Below are 21,588 nucleotides of genomic sequence, written 5' to 3'. Positions count from 1 at the left end.
AAGATTATGTGAATAAAGATTTTTTCAAGCAGCACTTATTAAAAGTTGGAAGTTTGAAATACTCCCAAATGTTTTTAGTAGAAGGCTTTTTCTCTTTTCACATAGAGGTGATACAAGAAAAATAACACCAGTGCAGCATGATTCCACTTAATACCTATTAAAGTCATGAATCACACATGCAGTGGGACAGTGAAAATTGAAACCAATGATTTCCATCTCCCAGTAGAAAAATCCAAGAGGAACAAATTTATGTATTTATTTATAAACTCCGACCCATATAAGGAAATTACTAAAGTTTGGTGTATACACAAGACAACTCATTAACCTTCAGAAATGATTTTTGATACATAGGAAGATGTAATTGAACCCCAGAGGGTCATGTAAATTTCTTCCATCCAAATCCTAGATTAATATTGCAAATTTATATTGAAATTGCCTTAGATCAGACAAAAGTTATGGAAGCAATTTAGTTCACCCTCATAATGGTATCATTATGTCTGCACTGTCTCTGATATATTTAGGATCTTCAGTTTTAGACTGAATAATTATCTGGCACTAACTGAAAAAGCAGAGTAAAATTTCTTTGATGTTTGCCAGACAGTCAAGGTATAAATCAAAAGGAAAAAGCCCAAACAAATAATTTCTGAAAAGTAGGCTAAAATACAGAAACAACAGTAAGCATTTGTTGAATTCTGAGTACAACTATATTTCATTATGTGCACTTACTGAATGAAAAATTATTTTTGGAACCATAGCACAAACCCAAGGATTGAAATACAAATTCCATCACAGAACAAGTGACAGTCCCAAAATCAGTACTAAGGACACTAATCAATAAGACTAAAATAGAGTAATTTCTTCCATTTAATGCTTCCAAACTCTCAAGAATGTCAGATGCTGTTTGACCAACTGGGAAATTCTTGTGATAGATTAAATGCTTAAGTAGGAAAACTCAAGAATTCAAGTGGCATTTTCTTAAGAGATGGAAGCAGAGACGAGATCGCATCCTTAAGTAGTTTATACACTGTAGTTTGGGGGAAAATTGTCTTTCATAGCTCAGTTATCTGAAACTACAATCAGCCAGTAAATCCTTGTCCTTCTGTCTTCATTTCTGAGGCCTGGTTGTTTCTCACAAAACACTTCCCCTTACTTGCATTATCCAATTATAATTTGCACTTTGAAAATACAATAAATAGATGTATCTTAACTTACAATCATAAGTGTGAAACGGTAGGGGGATATTTTTTTTGCTAAAACAAAGTTAGATACACAGAGAATGTCACTAAAGTTTACATCTGACACTTTGATCTGTAAGTTTTATTAAGCTTCACCTGAAAGACCTCTTCTGTTTTCCCCCCAGGATGAATACCATGAAAAGGACTAGAGAAATATTAGGGTAGGCTCTACTCACCACACTGAAATCAAGATTTTTGTCAATCCATTCTTGTCCTTCTCTGAATTCATCGTGAAGCCCCATGATATAAAGAGTATCCAATGCATCTACTATGGTAGCACCCATTTGTGAGTTTCCTACATGCAAAAAAGAAGGGTTTCTATTACAAGTGACTATTTTACTGTTTTTCTTAAACATCACAAAAATGAGAAAATAACCCAAGCAGTAACAAAGCAAAGTTACTAGAAAGGTGTCAGCACAAAGAATAATCAAAACGAGCAAGGAATTATCAGGTACGTAAAAGGATTCCCACTTCTCTTTCAAAGTATCAATCCTCTGGCACAGTTTGGCTTCTGGGGAAAAAAAGAATACTAAAGATAGAAGCAAGAGCCCTTCTCATCTGCTTTCCAAACTTAAACTTGAGCAACTGTACTTTGACACACAAAAAAAATCTGAAAAAACCCCAAGGACAGAAAGACATTCAGCTTCAAAAAGCTACTAGGAATTCTAGGACAGAAGCATTAGGGGGGGGAAAAAAAGGGCGTACACAAGATAAAGCAATCAGTACTTGCAGTAATGCCTTGCATTTCCCAACATTTACTTCTGAAATATTCAAAGTTTTGCAATTATGGATGCTACCTAGTGATTGAAAAGCACGGCCTGATGAGCAGGGAAGCGCTGGCCTGGCGTGACTGCCAAAGCCGCAGTCCCAAGATGTTCCCCTGGCGTCTGCAGGGACTCAGCTATGAGCCGCTAATGGATTTCTCAACTGTCACCACTTCAAGTGGAGCATTGAAAGCCAAATAAAAATCAATGGTGCTTTAAGTTAAAATGCCATTCACTTGAAACAGCAGCAATTTAGGGCTGATTGATGAGTGACTCATCGGTCTGTGCAAGGGATGCCGGGTGAGCCATGGCCCATGATAGCCCTGGTCTCCCTAGGCCATCCCAACCCAAGCTGCCCCAGTAGGCACAGATCCCGGTTTCTAGAGGAAAGCAACCATTATCATGGGTTATCTGTTTTCATGGAGTGCACAAAATTTCCCAGGCATCAAAAAAGTAGCCAAATTTCATTGTTCATACCTGTAATCTATAAATCAGTGCAATAACTCTAATTAGCAATTTGATGACGCTAGTGTCCTAACAATGCAATTTTAGGATTGTTTTAACATGCCTTCCACCCACAATGGGAACCTCTACAGCACAGTGTTCCTGCTTGGTCATTTTTATTCAACCATTTCTGACTTTCACATGGTTAGAGCTATATTTTTTCTCCTTAAACATAACAGTAACTGAATAAAGCCATTATCCTCACTGTGTTTCTTTCTTTCACACACCTAAATGACTGACATGGAAGCTTAATTCCATTTTCAGGGACTTCTTTCCTCAGATAATAAAAATTAAACACAACAGGATTCATGACAAAGTAACCATCAACTAATTTTTGAAGAATAGCCATGCATCGGTTTTAATTCATTTCAATTAGATTTGGAAAGCCTAAAGTTGGTGGCGTTTGTTAAGAAAATTCAAGCACAGATTGGGACACACTACCTTTTGTGAGATTAATTAAAAGACAAATCCTTTGACAAATAGTCCACCAGCCATACCCATAACTCTCAGGAAATGAATTCAATGTGATGCTTAAGTACTGTAAGGTTTAACGCCTTCAGCCAAACTACAAATTGCACTGTTTTGCTAAAGTGGAAGTTGCTTTGAGCAGAGCCATAGCACTGCACTTAACTTAGACCTTCTCAAAAGCATAATGTGACAGCTATCTATCACTTCAAAAACATGCAAATAAGACCATGACACAGGACTATCTTCAGTACCAGCTGACAAAGTATTTTTTAACATAAAGTTGGAATGTGTTATACTGCTTCCACAACACACTCAAAGTAATTTGTTCCTTTATTTAAACCACATTGATAAAATTTTCGAATATACGAAGTGTTTGAATGAATAGGGATATACAAGTCTTGGGAAATCCTGGAAGTTCCTCTTGCAATAGTTCCAAAAAGTAAAACTTTCCAACTCAAACACATGAGTAAGCTCTTGTATTCTTTAACTGGCATGGGATGCAGAGAGCACATTGCATGGAAATGGACTGGTGTGTCATTGTCTGCCATCCTACCTCCCCACACCTACTCCAAAGAACTTCAGATGCCACTGTACAATCTTCCACAGTTTTCTAGATCTCAGAACTACATTCCAGTATGGGAGAGCAGTATGTTGGGCGTAAGAATACCTGCTTGCCAGACCTCAAGAAAGCATCTTCAAAAGCACAAATTTAAACAACTTTTTTCATAGAGTCCTCTCTGCACAGAACCATGAAAGAAGGGCCATGGAACTGAAAAAGCACATCCATTTTGCCATCTCACAAGTCTAATATACGAATTCAGAGAGAACAGAATAGAGCTCTCTCCAGAGCTCATCAAAAGTGTTCAGTTTCCCCAGTGCATCCCATAGTGGTTGAACAACATGACTTTGCCAAATACAGAAAAGAAATTTTGTTTCACTATCACTGTGTTAAAAGTGATCCCTTAACTCCATACACAGAAATCTCACCTAACCCACTTGTCCCCAAAAGGGATTGTCTACAACCAATTTCACAACAGATCCTTCAGTGTTGTTTGCAGCCACAGAAACAAATGCAGCCCAATAAAACTGGCTTGGTCATCACTTTTTGTCCCTAAGAGTCGATTAAAGGCCCAGGCTCACACTCTGAGATTTCTGTCTGAGCTGTGCCCTAATACTTTGTTCAAGCCCTCCCTCCGGCTGCACCTTTACACTCCTTTCTTTCACATTCTATGTTTATCTCTCCTAGAACCACAAATGTCCAACAAAACACTTCTGAGAAAAGCCCCCTCTCTCACATGCCTCTTCCCTAAGCAGTGATGGGCACCTGTTTCTGGGGCACAGATCAGTATGGTTATAGCTTCCAGAGTCCAACTATTTTTTATCTAAATCTCCTAAGGATAGCATATATATCCCAACCTATAATAAATTAATAGTTTTTCTTTTTTCATAGAAGCAGGGTATTTCAACCAAATTTGAGTTATTTTTCTTTTTTCTACACCTGAGTACTTCTTCCTTGAGGAAGACCCAGAGGAATAATCTTTGCATTTTTCAAATCCTTTTAGCTGAACACATTTCCAAAAGGTCAAGAGATGAGAAGTTAAAAATTGTCTGCCCAGTCTTCTTCCTTTAGTGTCAATCAGGCAGCAGGAAGCAAGCTAATTCCCTTCTCGTAAGCATTGAGGTGGAAAAGTCCAAAATGCAAAATTCACGCTCAAAAGTCTTGTACCTACAAGAATACAGGGCAGAACTGAACATAATGCAACACAGAGGACAATACGCATGTAACACCCTGGCTGTTCCATACTGCAAGATAGGTACAACTTAAAACCATTTGTGGGCTATGTTATGTTTGATCAGACAGTAAAATTAATTAATTGCTCTCAGCTTCTTTCTTCAAGTACTATGTAGAAAGGATATCATTCTTAATTTGTTCATAAGTAAGGGCTTCCACTGAATTCTTCTGTATCTACAGCTTGACCAAAACAAGCAGTGACATTGGAATAGCTGTCTTCATCTTAAAACATACTGCACTACCAGCAAGGCATCGACTGAAAACTAAAGAAGGAAGAATCAGCAAGTGTTCCAATCACTAGCCTGCATTAGGGTCACGTGTGCTGCTATAGGTAAAGCAGAAATGGATAGACAGTGATACTTTCCCCACTGATGCTGATAGAAACCATTCATCTAAAGTCACAAAGTGAAATAATTTTCCTTTCCTAACAGAGAATGTTCTTTTTTTTCCTTTCACAGCCATGCTAAGATCCATAAATTTTGCCTTAAAGGACAAGGGGATAACCTTCCTGGAATTAAACTGCAGAAGGTATCATTCGAAGCACTATGAAATAACCCTAAATAATGAGATAACAGTTTCAAGTATACACTTCTTGCTACCACCTCAAGCAGTCTATTACTGCTCCACATATAGAGGGAGCAGATGTCTCATTGTGGTGAGAAAAGGCTATAAAAAAATTCAACTATAATAGAAAACAACACTTCTGCTAGCTGAAGGCACTCCTGCCAGGGTCTGCCTCTGTTCAATACAAAGGCTCAGCTAGTCATGTCGCATAAGATAATAACCAATTCCAAAAAGGCTCAGTTTTACAAACGTCAGATTAGGAAGTTTCCTCTCCATATAATTATAGTTCTAGTTGATTGAGCTCCAAATTTAATGAAGTTTGCCTAATGAATGCAATGCTCATTCTTCTAAATAAAACAGAACATCCATCATGAGCTAATGGAAAGAACTTAGCAGTGAAATAGCTGAACTATTAAGAAAATCATGCACACTCTCATTAGGCAAGAGTATTATTCCAAAGGACTCAAAATGGTAATTCCGATTTGTAGTTAGGTAGACTTCAGTTTCCTGAGATAAGCCAAATAATTCCTTCACTTGATACCACATAAATCTAGTTTGAAATTTCTAGCAAATCATATGACTAAATGTAAATATCAGGGCCTCTGAAAGAAAAATGGTCTTCTTATCTAGAATTCTTTCAGTATGCCAAAGCACTAGATGAAGAACTGGCTTATTAGTACCATTTGAATGTCTCAGAAGAGACTATCAAAGTACAAGGGAGACAGATTGTTGTCAAGTGTTCCACAACAAAAGAAATATGAGGAAAATAAATAGCCCATTTTCATTACACCATTAGAAAAAGTGTAAAGATTTAGAACACCTGATACAAGCTCAGGGTTGCTTAGTGTATTTATTACATGGAAGCAGAAGAGACTATAAGCAGTGAGGTACTAGAGAAAAATATGTGAATAGATCAACTATGCATAGACCAATTATGAACAGAAAAGACTAAAGATACGAGACATAGATAATTTAAATAAGGAACAAGATGACAAATTAAAACTCTGCACCAGTAAACTGAAGTCATGCACTAAGCTGAAATGTAATCATCAAATAGGTGCTCCACAGAAACTCTGATTATTTAACATCTCACCCATACCTCCTCCTTACTTCAACACGTATACACCAGACACAAATCTCATTACCTCTCCTGAAAAGCAGTTCCATTGGGGCTTTCATTGGCCCAAGTGGAGGGTTGAGCAGGGATACTGAGTCTTCATGGGAATGAGTTAATTTTCTTCACAGCAGCTTTTATGGTGCTGTGGGGTTTGGATGTGTGACTAAATCAGTGGTGGAAACACACCAGGATTTTGACTGCTGCTGAGCAGTGCTTGCACAGCATCAAGGCTTTCTCTTTCCCACCTCATGTACCCCAACAGTGAATAAGCCAGAGGAAAGCAAAAGGTTGGAGAGAGAATTTCCATCCTACCCTTTCTCCCTCTGCCTTTGCTCCAACACCTCTGTGCCACAAGTGTCTTAGAACACACTTGGCATTTACCCAGAGACTTGCTAGAGGAGTAACAAACCTTAAGAAAGTTCAGCCTGGCCAAATGGATCTCTAATTACCAAAATATACACTGCTGCTATGAAGTCAAGGAAACCAGCCCAAATGGAAAACTACTGAGGCCACTCTGCTTCCATGGAAGCAAATAAATAGGCCTAATAGGTGAATGTAACCATTCCCACGCTTCTACCTCAAGCAGTGACTGAGAGGGAGTATTTTATTTTTCCTCAGAAAAGACAGCAGACAACATGTCCAAAAGGATGATGCTCTTCAGTCCATTTACAATCAAGATAGGGCTTTCATATTTCCTAAACCAGTGACAAAATCACACAGGAATCTAATAACAACTCTTATTCGCCTTTGCAGGGACAGGCTTCAGACATCAGCAGCAGCTACATTTTAAAGAAAGCTAAGGGAATTGGCAAGATTGAGGAAGAACAAGAAATTGGACACAGTAAAAGCATTTGGGCCATTACTGAAGACTACCGTCTCTACACCACACAACCAGCAAGCATTTCTTCTGTGTTAAGACATTCCTGCAATCAAAATAAGTTATTTTATACTCTAGAAAGGAGACTTATCTTCCTAAACAATAAAAAGCTGGAATCCACAGTTAGTTATGTGCAAAGACTAGAGATCTAGATGCAAGAAAATAGCTTTCACTCTCAAAACAGTTTCCCATGGCCAATGGGATGATCATACTGATTGACAGAACCCTAAGATAAAAAGAGAAATACTGCCAGAAATAGTATGGGTCTCAGCCTGTCTCATATCCAGTTCTTTTTTTTGCAGGGCCCTGGACAGACATCACTTAGTGGAAGCTGAACCTACTCCTACTGGCACAGAACATGCTTGATTACTGGTGTAGCTGCTTGGGGATGGAGGCAGGACCAGCTTACAAAAAGAATGTAAGAGGACTAAAGCCTCAAGGGATAATTTACCGTAATTTCTAAGATAAATTTCTACTAAAGCAGGCAACCTCAGCTTTAGATTGGTCCAGCACTACTGACAGAGCGACCCAACCACTGGGGTGTACACAAGCATAGAGCAGATCCTCCCTTTTCCACCACAGTGATTCCAGAAACAAAAGAACCTCCCCAAGGAGGAATATATACTCTCTCACACTCTGAAGCTAAAAGTTTAGTTATTTTTCACATAAGCAGTTGTTATAATTCCTAACAACTGAGTGAAAATGCTTCCTTGATAAACTCAGCCTGACATTAAATACAGAGTTATTACAATCTTAAGGAAAATAAATATTCTTGTTATTGATATTCTTGTCTACCCAGATTCATAATAGCTGAAAAATACATAGTGGGCAAGACTGCACTATATATTTGAAAATATATCAATTTCTATTCCAAAAGATTTAAATAATTCAAGTTTTCAGACTGTAGCAACAGGATTTCTTGATGTGATAGACAATTAGAGACATGGTATGAAAATATGTAACATTAAAATTAAAAGCAAACAATTATCAACAGTTTTCTGTATCTCTAATGACGGTCTGGCAATAAAGCTGCTGCTACTGAAGCATACCACTTGCAAAATATCTTAATGACTCACAAGGAACAAGATAACATTTAAGAAAATTAATTAAACTTTTGAACAAAAGTGTTTAATTTCACTGAGAAAACAAGTGCTTCAAAATTAGTCAATGAAACTATACATTTCATACAAAACTGCTGTGTATGATTTCAGTTCAGTCATAAAATGCAATGAATAAGCCTGTAAGTATCCATGAAGAAACCAATTGACTTTAACATTTTAGACTAATTAAAAAAGCAGAACAAAAAACTAAGCATGTTGATTGCTTAGTTCTGTTAAATTGCTGATAATAGACAAGATGAAAAGGAGGTCTTAATGTTTTGTACCAGACAATAGAGTACTTTAGCTTATAAATAACATTAGATGATCAGTTGTAATGCTTTCCTTAATTTCATAACCGAGGAAGTAATGGGAGTAGAGTGCTGAATTATATGCTAGACTTTGAATCCATTAAAAACTGGGCCTGCTGGTATTTGTTAATAATCAACAAACTGGTGTGTAAATATCTATGCTCTTAAGACCCAAATTTTAAAACTTTGTCTAAGAATCTATACTGCAATAAACCCTCCTCTTGACTGCTCTTTACTTGATTGCTGTACTTTGCTCCCAACCTAAATCTTACCTGGCCTTTCAAATTAATTCAAAATTCATGCAAGCAAGAGCTGAATGCAGTCCCCCTAGTACAAAGCCTGAATATCCTCAGACCATTTCAATTTTCTACATTTCTATCTAATTTCCTCCATATTTTTTGTTCTTTTATTTTTAAGCACAAAGACCAAACTGAATTACTGTACACAGGAGAAGGACTGTGTGCAGACTATGATAAAGATTAATGCTGGAACTATGATCTGAGTTAGTGGAAGGTTAAGACCTGGTGATAACTGAAAAGCCACAATGTCAGGAGAGAAAGGTTAGGATGAATTTCAGAGGAGGAAAGGAAGGAGGGAGAGAAGTTGGCATTAGGTACAAAGAAGGCCATGGAAGCGTATCACAAGAATAACATGAAATGTCAATGGTGATGGCACACACAAAGCAGTCAATCAAAATTAACCAAAAATAATGATCTGAAGCAAGTCAATTTTGAGAAAACAGGAAGTGCAAGACTGAAAGAAAAAGTATCTGTGAATGATGGTCTGGAAGTATGAAGAGCCTAAACACTGGTAGCAATCAGTTAAACACAGCAGCAAGCAAAGCAAGATTAATATTTGAGAGTAAAGAAGAGAACAAGATGCTATCTGGACTTGAGTATAGCTGTGTGACCTGATGTATGAAGCAAGCTAAGCACAGATCTTCCAATACAAGATACAATCTCTCACAGATAATCGTAAGTTAAATTGCTTTGTCAGCTAGGCAGTAGGAAAAGTCTATCCAAAAAATCCCACTTAAGAGCCATCACGCCACATAAGCTTTTCTATCTTTATATTCGGGCCACTTCTGCACATTTTGGTCCAAACCACATTCCAGCATAAAAGGAGCAGATTTTCAGTGGGATTAGCTGTAGAACTTCAGCAGAAGGGTGCAAAATTTGAGTGAACAGATCAGTGTATTAGGCACAAGCACAGTCCTCCACTCACGTGGTTGAACCGTTCCAGAATTCCAGCTGCCTCGTACATCTGCTGGCTTCAGATGACAGCAAAGTGTATCCACACCTGACCCCCTTACTGTACACATGCCCATGGAGTTGGCCTCAGCAGATTTAGTTTTAGAGCTCAGAATGATAATTCTTACTCAGCTGTCATGCCTCTTCATATTTTAACACAGTCCAAAACAAAGCTGCATAGCCTTAAATTTATTTCCTTATTATATCCTCTGCTCTCGATTCCAAAGGATATGAAAAAAGTTTAAATTCATGAATAGCATTCCCACAACCTAAATAAATCACAAATTAAAATAAATGTTAAGTCCAAAGATTTCCAACAGGAAACATTTTTTTCCCCTCAGAGCAAACCATCTGGTTTATACGAGAAGAACAGGAGAGAATGCTATTGGAAAGAATCAAAATTCTCAATCTGAGCCTCAGCCCTGAACTCCAGTATGACCTAATTTTTTCATTACCATGCAGATGTTTACCTCACTATCCTGCAAGGCAGGTCACAGAAATGAAGTGTGATTATCTAATACACTTTGCATTTGTGCATCTTTTGTTCATTTTGTGGGATTTTCTGGTTAAAGCATAATTTTCAATCTTCTGAATAGGATTTAACATAATTGCTTCAGACACTTAAAACAGTCACTGAGTACAACTGCCCTAAATATGTTGTATACAAACTAATACAAACTGTGGGAGAAGAATTCAGTTGGAATATTGTATCATTAAGAAGAACCAGACAACAGCTGCTCATGGTGAAATTTCCTGATATGCATAGGCACACTTGTGACAGTTTGATGAAATATCAGAAATATCACTGACATTCAAAACACATTCTTAGCTAAGCAGTTGTTTTTATCTACAGCACCAGTACTGTTAAGCGCTTAAGAGGGAACACACGGACAGATTGTATCCTGTCTGCACAAATTTTCAAGTTTCAGAGAACAACTATATTCTGAATAAGCACGATATGCACTGCAGTGAAGCAAAACAGTGTTAACAAATCACTATTTGCCCAACTGGCAGCATCATTCAGACGACAGCTTTAAATGCGATAAACAAATAAAAAGTCAGAAATTTTGTAAAGGGAAGTCTCATCTCAGCATCAATGTTAAGGTCTTTTTAAGAAGTGAACTTGTATATGGACAGAGAACATACATAAAAGGAATGCGAGACCACTCCTTAACAAAAGCTCTTGAGAAAACTGACCTACCACAGGGTAAAAGAATTGTTCTCATGTAGATGAGTAATGGTTTAAAAGATAGGAAATGGGATAAGTGTAAACAACAATCAATGTGAGGTAAAATCACCATGGGATCCTACTGAGATAATTGTCCCAGCAAAAGCTTAAATACAAAATAATTGAAAATGTAACATTAGATTTATGAAATATATATTTGGATACAGTGGATGAGGATTTCCAAAAGGAATGCTACTGCAGAAAAGCTACCCTGTACTGTGTTTGGAGACTCAACAAGGAGCTTAAAATACACAGAATACAATTATTAGGAAAGGAACAGCAAACAAAACAGAAGATGGAACAAAGCTTTAGTCTTCCTCTCAAACACCAAAAAAGACCCTAAAACCATCAAGTTGAAAATATCCAAAGAAAGAAGATAACATATCAAGTATGAAAAAATGTAAGTAAAAGAAATGAGTTTACAGGTCAAGACCCTCCATGCCGAACAGGGGGTACTACTGAGGGCATATGCAGTTCCACAAACTCATGAATGGCAAGCAAGAGATCAATAATGGAATTTTTTTCCTACACCAAAACTACTAATCCAGGTCCATGAGCAGACTTCAAAACTAAAAAGTTTTCTACACAATCAAGCTATGAAACCACTCATAATGGGTTATGCTGCTCTTAGGGTTGCCCAGACTCCAATGCAGTTTGGACAAAACCAATGAAAAATAACTAGAAACGATAAAATAAAACTTGCTGCCTCTGACCACAGAAGCACTACCACTACACAAACTTCTGTAAGGCTGTGGAGTACTCTGAGACAAGCTCACTATAAGCTTTTCTGCTCTTACATGTCTCCCCTAGGTACCTGCTCTGAGCAATTTTTGAAGACTGAGTAACGATCATGTTTGATCTGTCATCTGACCTGAAGGACCTTTTCTTGTGATATGAGAACACTGTTCTAATTTTAAATAAGGCCAGAAACTCAAGTGTTATGCTCTTTCTCAAAATTTTATCTTTCCCAAATTTGTGTTACTGGTCAAAAAAATACACATTCAATGTACATATAATAGTCAACATTATCTTGCTGTAGTCACTCATTACTGAGTTAGCAGAGGACACAGATGCATAGGCATGTCTTAAGGCCATTTCCATTTATTTTAAAATTGACTTGAACCTGAAATACAGAGATTAGACTGAAATTTGCATTGTGAAATTACCTCTCTTCCCTAGTTAGCATGAATGGATTTTCTTTCCTCTTCCATTTGCCACAGAAAAAGGCAATAATGAGTAGACTACTTGTGCATGTACAGTTAAAAGATAAGAACTACTACTAAGCTCACTAAGGAGTTTTTTTTTAAATCAAGATAACATATAGTCAAGAACATTTTTGTTTACATATATACCTCATATTCCCTTTTTGTGCTCATTTATCCTCTATATGGATTCAGAGGCTGAACACATGCACAGAAAAAGGATGTTGAGCAGAAGCTGTGTTTTCCACCTGTCCTTTTATTAGGATTTTACAGTGATAGACACCAGAAGTTTTCAATCATATCTTCAAAAGGTTATTCCACAGTCTTTAAAGTGTAAAATCTATTTTCTTTCCAGTAAAAGTGTTTGTCTCCATGCTGTTTATAAACAGGTATTTTGCCAGCTAAAACCAACCAAACAAACCAGAAAATACAAAAGGCTTACTAAATCAGACACCCTTTACACTCAATTAATGTGAACTTCAAAAGTAAATTACAACTAATCAGGTGACAGCAGATGATAGTGTAAGAGCAGCTCAGGAAAGCCCAATAACTGCCACAAGGACAGATTACAAAAATGCCTTATAAATTAACGAATATTTCCAAGGATAAGTAATAATAAAAAAATCTGTTACAGTGTTTTCTTGTAGCGCTTACAAGAAATATTCCACCTCTCACTTCAGGAACCATAAAGTGGACAAAGAAATCGCATTGCTCTCCCAAAATATACTGTACTTGCCAAAGGTATTAGAAAATCAGACTCCTGTGCCTGACTCAGGTCCTACTTCCAACAGCCTCCCCATCCCTGCAGTCTGACAGATGCATTTTCTTTGGGAGTTTTGCTGCTCCTGCTCCCCGGCACAGGGAGAAATGCACTGTCAGATCTCCATTGCTTAGCAACACCAGGAGCTGCTGCGGGAGGTTCCTACACTGCTGCAGCACCAGGCGGTCACCTCAGCAACTTTGTCCCCTGCCACAAGGGTCCATCAGTGGCACTGGCAGCAGAAGGCTGAGGCTGGCTGTGCACAAGCCAGCCAACAGGACACAATTAATGATGTGGTACAAACCAAGCAGTCCACTGGTATATTAGAGAACATCCAGCACACGAGCTGCCCCGCCTGAATCCTTGAGTTATTCCCTTGGGACATATCTTGCTCACCAATGACTTAAAATGCCGGACAAAAAATGCTCATAAAAGAGAGGACAGATTTATTTTGTCAAGTTTTAAGGAAGAGATAAGGCACTGCATTGCAGCCTTGGGGCTCTACCAGGTGCCACAAATGCAACCACAATGTGACTTCACTGACAATTCTCTCTTCCCCCTAGAAGACAGGATCCCAAGAGAGAGCTGGCAGGCAGCTCAGGTTAAATTGACTGTTTGCATGGCATGTGAGATGAGAGAACAGGAGAGGTGTGAAAGCACTATCAGCGCATGAGACAGCTCCAGTGTGAGAAAGTACAAAATAATGACTTTATTAAATCTTCGTGCATGAGAATGGGTATGTCTGTATGCAAGAGTCTACAACTTTAGAACTTTTTATCATTATTAAGATCTTTCCACACTCCTCAAAACATATGTAGACATTTAACTGTTTATGGATTATGTACATTACCAGATCATCTTCATATAAAGCAGCTCATCTTTAGACAAAATACATCCAAATGCAAGATTTAGATATGCACTGCTAGTATTATGGGAAGTTTTCAATTTTACAGGAGTCATATCAGTACTTTGTATTTATTACTTGACAAACTGCACACCTTTACTTTTTAGATAATTTAACTTAGCAAAACAAACCAAAAAACAACCCCAAAACAACAAAATAAAAACACACCAGGAATGTCAAAACTCTCATTTCAGAAAGCATCAGGTTAGATGACAGCCCACAATTTCTAGTTTTGTTGAGGACAGCATTCCAAATTGCCCAAGCATTGTCTATTTTCTTGGTCTTTTTCCATAAAGTCGTTCAGGTTCTCAAATGAACATATTTTAGAAAAACAGAGATTGAAGACTGATGCAAACTAACTAGTACTAACTACTCATTTCAACTCACAATAAAGTATCCTTACAGCCACAGTAATTAGTTCATATGATACTGGAGTAAAAGATACACCACAAATGCATACAACAGTTTAAAACTCTGAAGCATATCTGGACTGAATCATTTTAATTGTGCTTTCAGGAAGTGTCCACCTACAGGTCATCAAACAAGTGCAGAGACAAATAATCTCCAAATAGCATGTTTCAGGTGGTTACTCTCATCCTCAAAAGCAAATCTAGTCAGATTTCATTACAGGAAGAGAATCTGACAATACCATCAACTGCTCCGGTTTGTGCTAAATTCAGAAACCCTCCTGAAGCAAGCTCAGTGTTTGTTGTGCTTGCTCATTATCTTACATTCATCATTTTCCATCAGCCTTTTCTCTTCACCCTTTGTGTTCTAATGAGAACTTGACCGAGATCCCACACAAACCACTCCTGCAACGATGCCTGGCAGCTGCCATCAAATTCTTTCACCAATTCAAGCAGCCCAACAAAAAAAGTCAACTTTTTTTTTTCTTTTTTTTTTTTTTTTTTTTTTTTTTAGCTTCGCTGCAACAACCTTCAGCAGAGCTGCAAATAAAAATTTAAACTGGAAAGAAAATTTACACCTCTCTGCTGCACTTTCTCCTTGACTTTTATAATTCATTTTACAGGGCAGGAATAAATGCCAGACTTTTCAAAAGCAGTTATCATCCCGTTTCACCAACAGAGAACCTATTAAGGTTTGTTTCATATATCATCTAAATGTAAATATCTTTAAAAGCTCACCCACTCCCAGCCATGCTTTCCCAAAGCAGTACCATACTACTAATGCTGTGACTCAGCTGTTAAAGAGGTGCTATTCAAGATTACAACTACTGCCCAACTACACAGTTTGTAAGACAATATTTTTTGCAGATCCTCCTTTACAATTTATAGTCAGATCTCAAAAAGACTTGCAAGAGTTTCTTGCTGCAGGCCAACTAAAGCAAATCTAGCATGTTTTGTCATAAAAGTCAAACTTGTAATTGAGGAAACCCATAAACATTCTTGCTGGCATGCTTCAGTGAGGCATAGAGCATCTTGCTTTAAAGTTTATCTTTCCTTATATTTTAATTACTCAAAACTAAGATTTTTAAGAGCAGAGCAGGCCACCTCCTCTCCCCTTCTCTGACCCCAGACTGAAACCTGCTAAACCTTGCAATGTTAGAAACACTGGCGCTCTCTTTGGCATAGATACAGACATACACTGCTTTAGACAAAAGTGGAGTCCAACAGGGAAGACTAATGACTTATTTGTCTTCTAAATTGAATCGTGTTTAACCTCACTTGGGAGTTATCAGCAAACCTGATTTCCCAAAGATTCATGCAAAGGGCTGCCGTTCAACCAGCGATAGCATCTCCTTGCAGGATCTCACAGACGTGCCAGGAATTGAAATGGAAGCACAGTCGATTGCAGTAATGGCTGAAAATAGTTTGGATCAAATCATCTTTGAGATGAATAATAAAAACAGATTTTGCTGAGCATCTTTTTATTACAACTAGCAAGAGGTTTCAAAAAAAATTAAGCAAGCCTTCTATAAAGGCAAATACTGCTGGGAATCATATCAATAGGGGTAATAGAGATTGGTAAAGAGCTAGGAATAACAAAACAACCTAGACAGTCCTTGGTACAAAGACCAATTCCCACACACGCATCCCTCCCATCAACCATCCACCAAATGAACAATAGCTGATTCTATTTTAGACTTGATATATGCTGAAGATTATGCGTTTCAGAAAAGTTTTTCATATGAAATAGCCTTGAATAGAGCAATCATGACATGATTTGGCTAAAAACTAAATGGCACAAAATAGCATCTGGATTTTAAAAGAACAACCATGTAGGGCATTGGCTGCTAGAGTAAGCTGGAACAAGAGGAGCAGAAACTTTAACATGGACAAGGTCTGCAATTTCTTTCAGAAAGCAATGCCAAATTTAAAATAAACACTCCAAAGAGTAATCATTCCAAGGATAAAAAGCAGAAATTCTCCAGACTCATTAGCAGACATGTTAGAAGTAAGCAGAGGAGGAATGGAAAGAAAAGACTACAGTGAAATTGTAATTCATAACTGTTTCAAAATATCATGTCAGTCACATTAAAACAAACATCATAAAAATGCCTTCCTGCCACATGAAGGAAAAAAAACTTACTTCATAGAGTCCGGGTACAAACCAAGGCTAATTTAAAATTACACATGGCAAATTAAGCAACAGGATTGCAAGTAGCAAAGACTACATGATCATAGAGGTGAACATTAAAGATTTTTCCCTGTCAAATCCAATTTCATCAGCTGGAAAAAATATAAAGGAAAGCCATCAATTAATCATAACATAAAACTAAATCACAGTAAGCTTCAGAAGATATTTTCTTAGCAAAACTTAAGGCAGTGCCTATGTACAAGATAACAAAGTATCTAAGAATACCACACAATGCTAACCTGGTATCTATTATCATATCTATTCTTCCTGCCATGGAAAAAGCCTTTTATTCCAGTGTTCCCTTCAGCTCACCCTCTCTCCTTGCACTGTGCTAAGTACCCTTGGTGAGGCACTGGCTCAGGTTGCCCAGAGAGCTGTGGGTGTCCCAATCCCTGGCAGTGTTCAACACCAGACTGGATGAGGCTCTGAGCAACCTGGTCTCATGGAAGGTGTCCCAGCCCATGGCAGGGGGGTTAGACTAGATAATTTTTAAAAGGTTCCCTCCAACTCAAACTGTTCCAAGATTCTCATGGAATTAAACACAAAGATCTAGACAAGACGAGGTGGGATTAAAAAAAAAAAAACAACACATTTATATTCATTGTATCTCAAAATATAACAAAAAAATAACCATCATTGCATCAAGATTTTCATTTATATATACACACACACACACACAAAGCATCAGTGCACACAGACAAAGCTTAGGGCCTGCAACAATAAGTACATACTACTCCCAAAAAGATAGGTTAATAAAGTAATTCAATGAAATACCACTGAAATAATACATTTCTGTCACTCACACTTCAAAAGATCTTTTATTAAAACAGCGTTTGCTAGAAAGTTTGGGTAGACTTTCAAAGAAGATACATGGACAGCAATATTAAATCTTTAAAAAAATCACAAACAAACCAGAAAATATAGCCTACCAAATATGTTGGTGGAATGTCCTTTCCGGGCAATTGGTTTGAGCTCATTATGTCCCCATCCATATTGCCTGTAATTGTCCCAGGCATGCTTCATCATCTAACAAACAGAAAAAAATAAGATTTGATTACATTATAAAACTACTCTCTATGAATACAATATTTTATTCCTTATTTGAGACTTCATCTTTCACAGGCATCCCAGCATATTGACTAATTACTTTGTCACTGCCTCTATCTGCTACAAAAAAATCAGATTTTACAGCATGAATAAATTTGGAAAAAAATTCAAGTCTATTTGACTTGAACTATGGAGCCTAATGTATGCATTATGTCATTTTCTTGTTCTTTCTTTTCCTTTAATATATCCACAGACATTTAAGAATGTAAGCATAAGGAATGCATTTAAGTGTAAGGAATTGCTGTAAAACACTGGCTAATGTCTTAAGATGCTAACTAAAAGAAAAATATATCTACTGATACCTGAAGCATAAAAAAAGATTTATTTACACTGGTACACTCAAGTAGGACTCAACAGCTTTGCAAAAAGCATAACAGATTTCTCATTAACAACACCTATTTGACAAAGATGTACCTCCATTTGGCCTCTACCAAAAGTAAAAGGGAAAAGCTTTGCTTTTTAGAAACCATAATGAACAAAGCAGTATAATGTTATTAGTATTTACTACACAAAATATTGTGCTTTTTAATAGGTATTTCCACCACCTAGTAAAAAAATGACATCTAAAAACCCAAAAGATCTTGCTGACTAGTTGTGCACATGAGACACTAAGCAATGCTTTTATGGATTTGCTAAAATTCTTCAAACTCCTTACTTGTTAGAAATTCAGCAGCCACCAAACTGCAAACTGAATGCAGTTTTAAATAAATAAATATTATTAGTACCTAAATAGATAAAAGTAATAGGAAGAAATTAGATAATAAAAGACAATGACTGCCCCAGATACAAGAATAGTAAGGAAAAACCTTTAGAACAACAGCCATGTGCTTGTATCCACAACATTATATATATTTTATTTTTTATTCCATTTTAAAAATGCTATTAAAATACTTTTACTATAAACAAAATCCCCAAGAAAATGTACAGGACTTAAAATCATGATTTTCAAAAGTTTGATAAATGCTAAGAGTAGAAATTATGTGAATGTAACTAACAGAACAATGTAACTAACCCTTTAAGAAACTGAGGCAAGGCAATCTCTTTTCACTACGATTAAAATGACATGACTGTAATTTTCTTTTTTTTAATCAAATAGTCACCGTACTCACAGAAAATGTGAGGGAACAAGCAGATGCTGGCTAAAAAATGAGGTGCAGGTAGCTGCCTTACCAGCACTACCTCACATCTCTCCTCTTACTAACTCTCAGATCCCTCCTCCTACCAAATTCAAGATTTAGTGGAAGTCAGCATCTGAGAATCCCAGATCTTCCAAACTGCATCTAAACTGCCCACTGAGACACTGAAAACAAAGTCTCTGTTCTCCCTACAACCATCAAGAGATCCCTTTCCAAACTACAAAGCTGTAATTCCTTTAAATGTAAACACCCTCCAAACTTCCCATGGCTCAGTTAACTCATGCCTAGACAATAAAATTGAACCCCAAACACAAGCCCAAGAAACTGGGGAGCACTTGTGTTAAACTGGCATCAATCTAAGTACAGCTGCCCCTCTCAAGATGCCCAAGTCCCACTTTTACTGCTTGTCATTCAAAGTCAGCTCACACCTTGCTTTTAGTATTTGCACTAATTTTGACACCTGATTAGGTCATAATGCTCTAGAATTTCTTTTACTGTCATGAACTAGCAGTCTAAGAAAAAGTGGATGCAAATATATTAAAAGAGGAGAGAAAAGCCATTTCCCTAGTGTAGAAGCACCCGTGACTTACAGGGACAAGGTACTCTGCAAACCTGAGATATTCTAGAATATGTGGTTTTATTGCAAGGGTCGTGGGTAGAAAGGGCCTACCCTTCAGCCACCAGCCTCGGCTGAAGGGAAGTCCCAGAGAGAGAACAAGAGAGAGCAGAGGGTAAGCTGGCAAGAAGAGGGGAGAGAGCTAGAGAAACGTGGCAGGGGTCAGAGTGTAGGGGGAAGAGAGAAGAGAAGAGCAGAGAGGGGGAAAACCAAGAGGGTGAAGAGGGCAAAGAGAGAAGAGAAGAGGGGACAGGGCGAAGAGGAAAACCAAGAGAGCAAGGTCCAGGTTACAATACATTATATCTCCTTTTGTGATGAATATTTTAATTTACAGTGACCAACCAATACAAGACACAAAACCCTATAGAATTTACATACAGCTTATAAGAACTACTACATTACCATGTGTTATATTTTAAACTCTAAAAACTACTCTTTAGACTTTTCTGTTTTGCTACATTGACCTTTGGATCCCTTAGCCAGCAGAAAGGTCTTGTTTAATCAAAAGGGATTCTCCTTCAGCTGGCTAGGCTATTGTCTTCAGGTTATACAGCAACTAAGACTCAGTATCCTACAGCTCAAAATAAGCTTTCATTTCGATTACAGGTTTCATATTTTCAGAATCTTTTGCTAAGCAATCATATTTATAAGGTTTCCCTGATTCATCTTTCCCAACATCCTAGCATTCCCTCCTTAGTGTTTACACAACACTTGTCAAACTGGCCAATTCAGCTATTGGAACATCAAGATGAGTCAGGTAAAGGGATCCTCTCTTGAGAGGTAAGAAAACTGTAGCATGATACACCAAATAAAAACCTGGTCACAGGCAGTAAAACACAGAAGTTCCTCTGAGAGCTCTTGCTAATGTTGTCCAGAACAAACCTACATATTTCATATAAAATTGTTTGTTAACTTAATATCATAAAATCGAGACTCACAGCATCAATCAGAGGGGAAGGAAGCTCAGGAGGCCTCTCCTGTAACCTCTTGCTCAAAGCATCATCACTTATGAGAGCAGACTGGGCTACTTAAGGCTTTATCTAGTCAGGGTAGAATTAAGGACTGGGGACAGTCAAGGCTTCTGTGAAGGGTCTTGCTCTGACCTGCAGCCTGTCAGTCTGGGAAAACATTCTTAAAGGTTTAGAAAGAACTAGAGGATGAAACTAAAGATTGACCAGTGCACTTTCTGTGTTTGAAAACAAATAGATGACTAAACAACATGACCATGACGTGGCAGATCCAACCAACTGGGTTGCACGTAAGGGAAACTGGGCTTCTGAGATCTCTGGATGCCCCAAATAAATATTCCATGAAGGAGAATCAAATAGCCATTGACATTTTAGTTTTGTAAAAATCTGATGGTATAGGCAAATACCAGAACAGATCAAAACTAGCTAAGTCCAGGAGAAGAATTTGTTTCCTCACAGCAGAATGTTAATTGTGGAATATTTCACTGTCCTAATTTGCTGTGCTTCTGGGGAGAAGGTACATATTTTATTACAGACTATTTAGTTCTGAAGAAACCCCAAAAAAGTATGCAAATTGCAAAGGGCTAAAACAGAATACATACAACACAAGATGTTTCTATATATATAATTTATCCTAAGAAAATTGTATTAAGATAGAAACTGCAAAGGATTATATTTCAATGGATGCATGAATTAATGCAGAAGTAACTTAAGAATACACTAGTGAGACCTGAAAGTCTCTTGAACACAAGAGACTAAGACACAGTTGACTGCATCAACTAAGACTGAGATAAGAAATCATACTTTTAGGGGACTAAGCTACTTTGATAACCACAAACACATCTGTCCTGCCCCTCTGCCTACCCCAAACACTATGAATACAGTGTTTTAAGCTCTCAAGAATCATCTATTACACTAAGTAGCCAAGTGATTTTTTCCAGATGAACGCTGACCATTACTCTGGCACACAACTCACTGCTTTCCTCCACCACAAAGCAAGCAGACATCATGATATCATGTTAGCAGAGAACTGCACGTTACATGCAAGTGAGAAGCCCCACAGCTCTTGCACACAGTATTAAGTTTTGTA

At 37.5% G+C, this 21,588-nt stretch overlaps 1 protein-coding gene across 2 annotated transcripts in view; it reads right to left on the bottom strand.

Annotated features, from left to right (window-relative positions):
* MAN1A2 (mannosidase alpha class 1A member 2) overlaps positions 1-21,588 on the bottom strand; it is a 133,357-nt gene that overhangs the window by 70,923 nt on the left and 40,846 nt on the right. For both annotated transcript variants that reach the window (XM_083855076.1, XM_083855077.1), the window contains exons 3-4: positions 17,601-17,697; positions 1,412-1,530 (exon numbers count right to left, since the gene is read on the bottom strand). In XM_083855076.1, the coding sequence (XP_083711202.1) occupies positions 1,412-1,530; positions 17,601-17,697 (216 nt within the window). The remainder of the gene's footprint in view (positions 1-1,411; positions 1,531-17,600; positions 17,698-21,588) is intronic.

This window comes from Zosterops lateralis (assembly GCF_965231275.1).
Source record: "Zosterops lateralis genome assembly, chromosome: 2".
NCBI classification, from domain to species: domain Eukaryota; kingdom Metazoa; phylum Chordata; class Aves; order Passeriformes; family Zosteropidae; genus Zosterops; species Zosterops lateralis.
The sequence above is the reverse complement of the archived record's forward strand: the minus strand, read 5'-3'. Positions and strand labels throughout refer to the sequence as shown.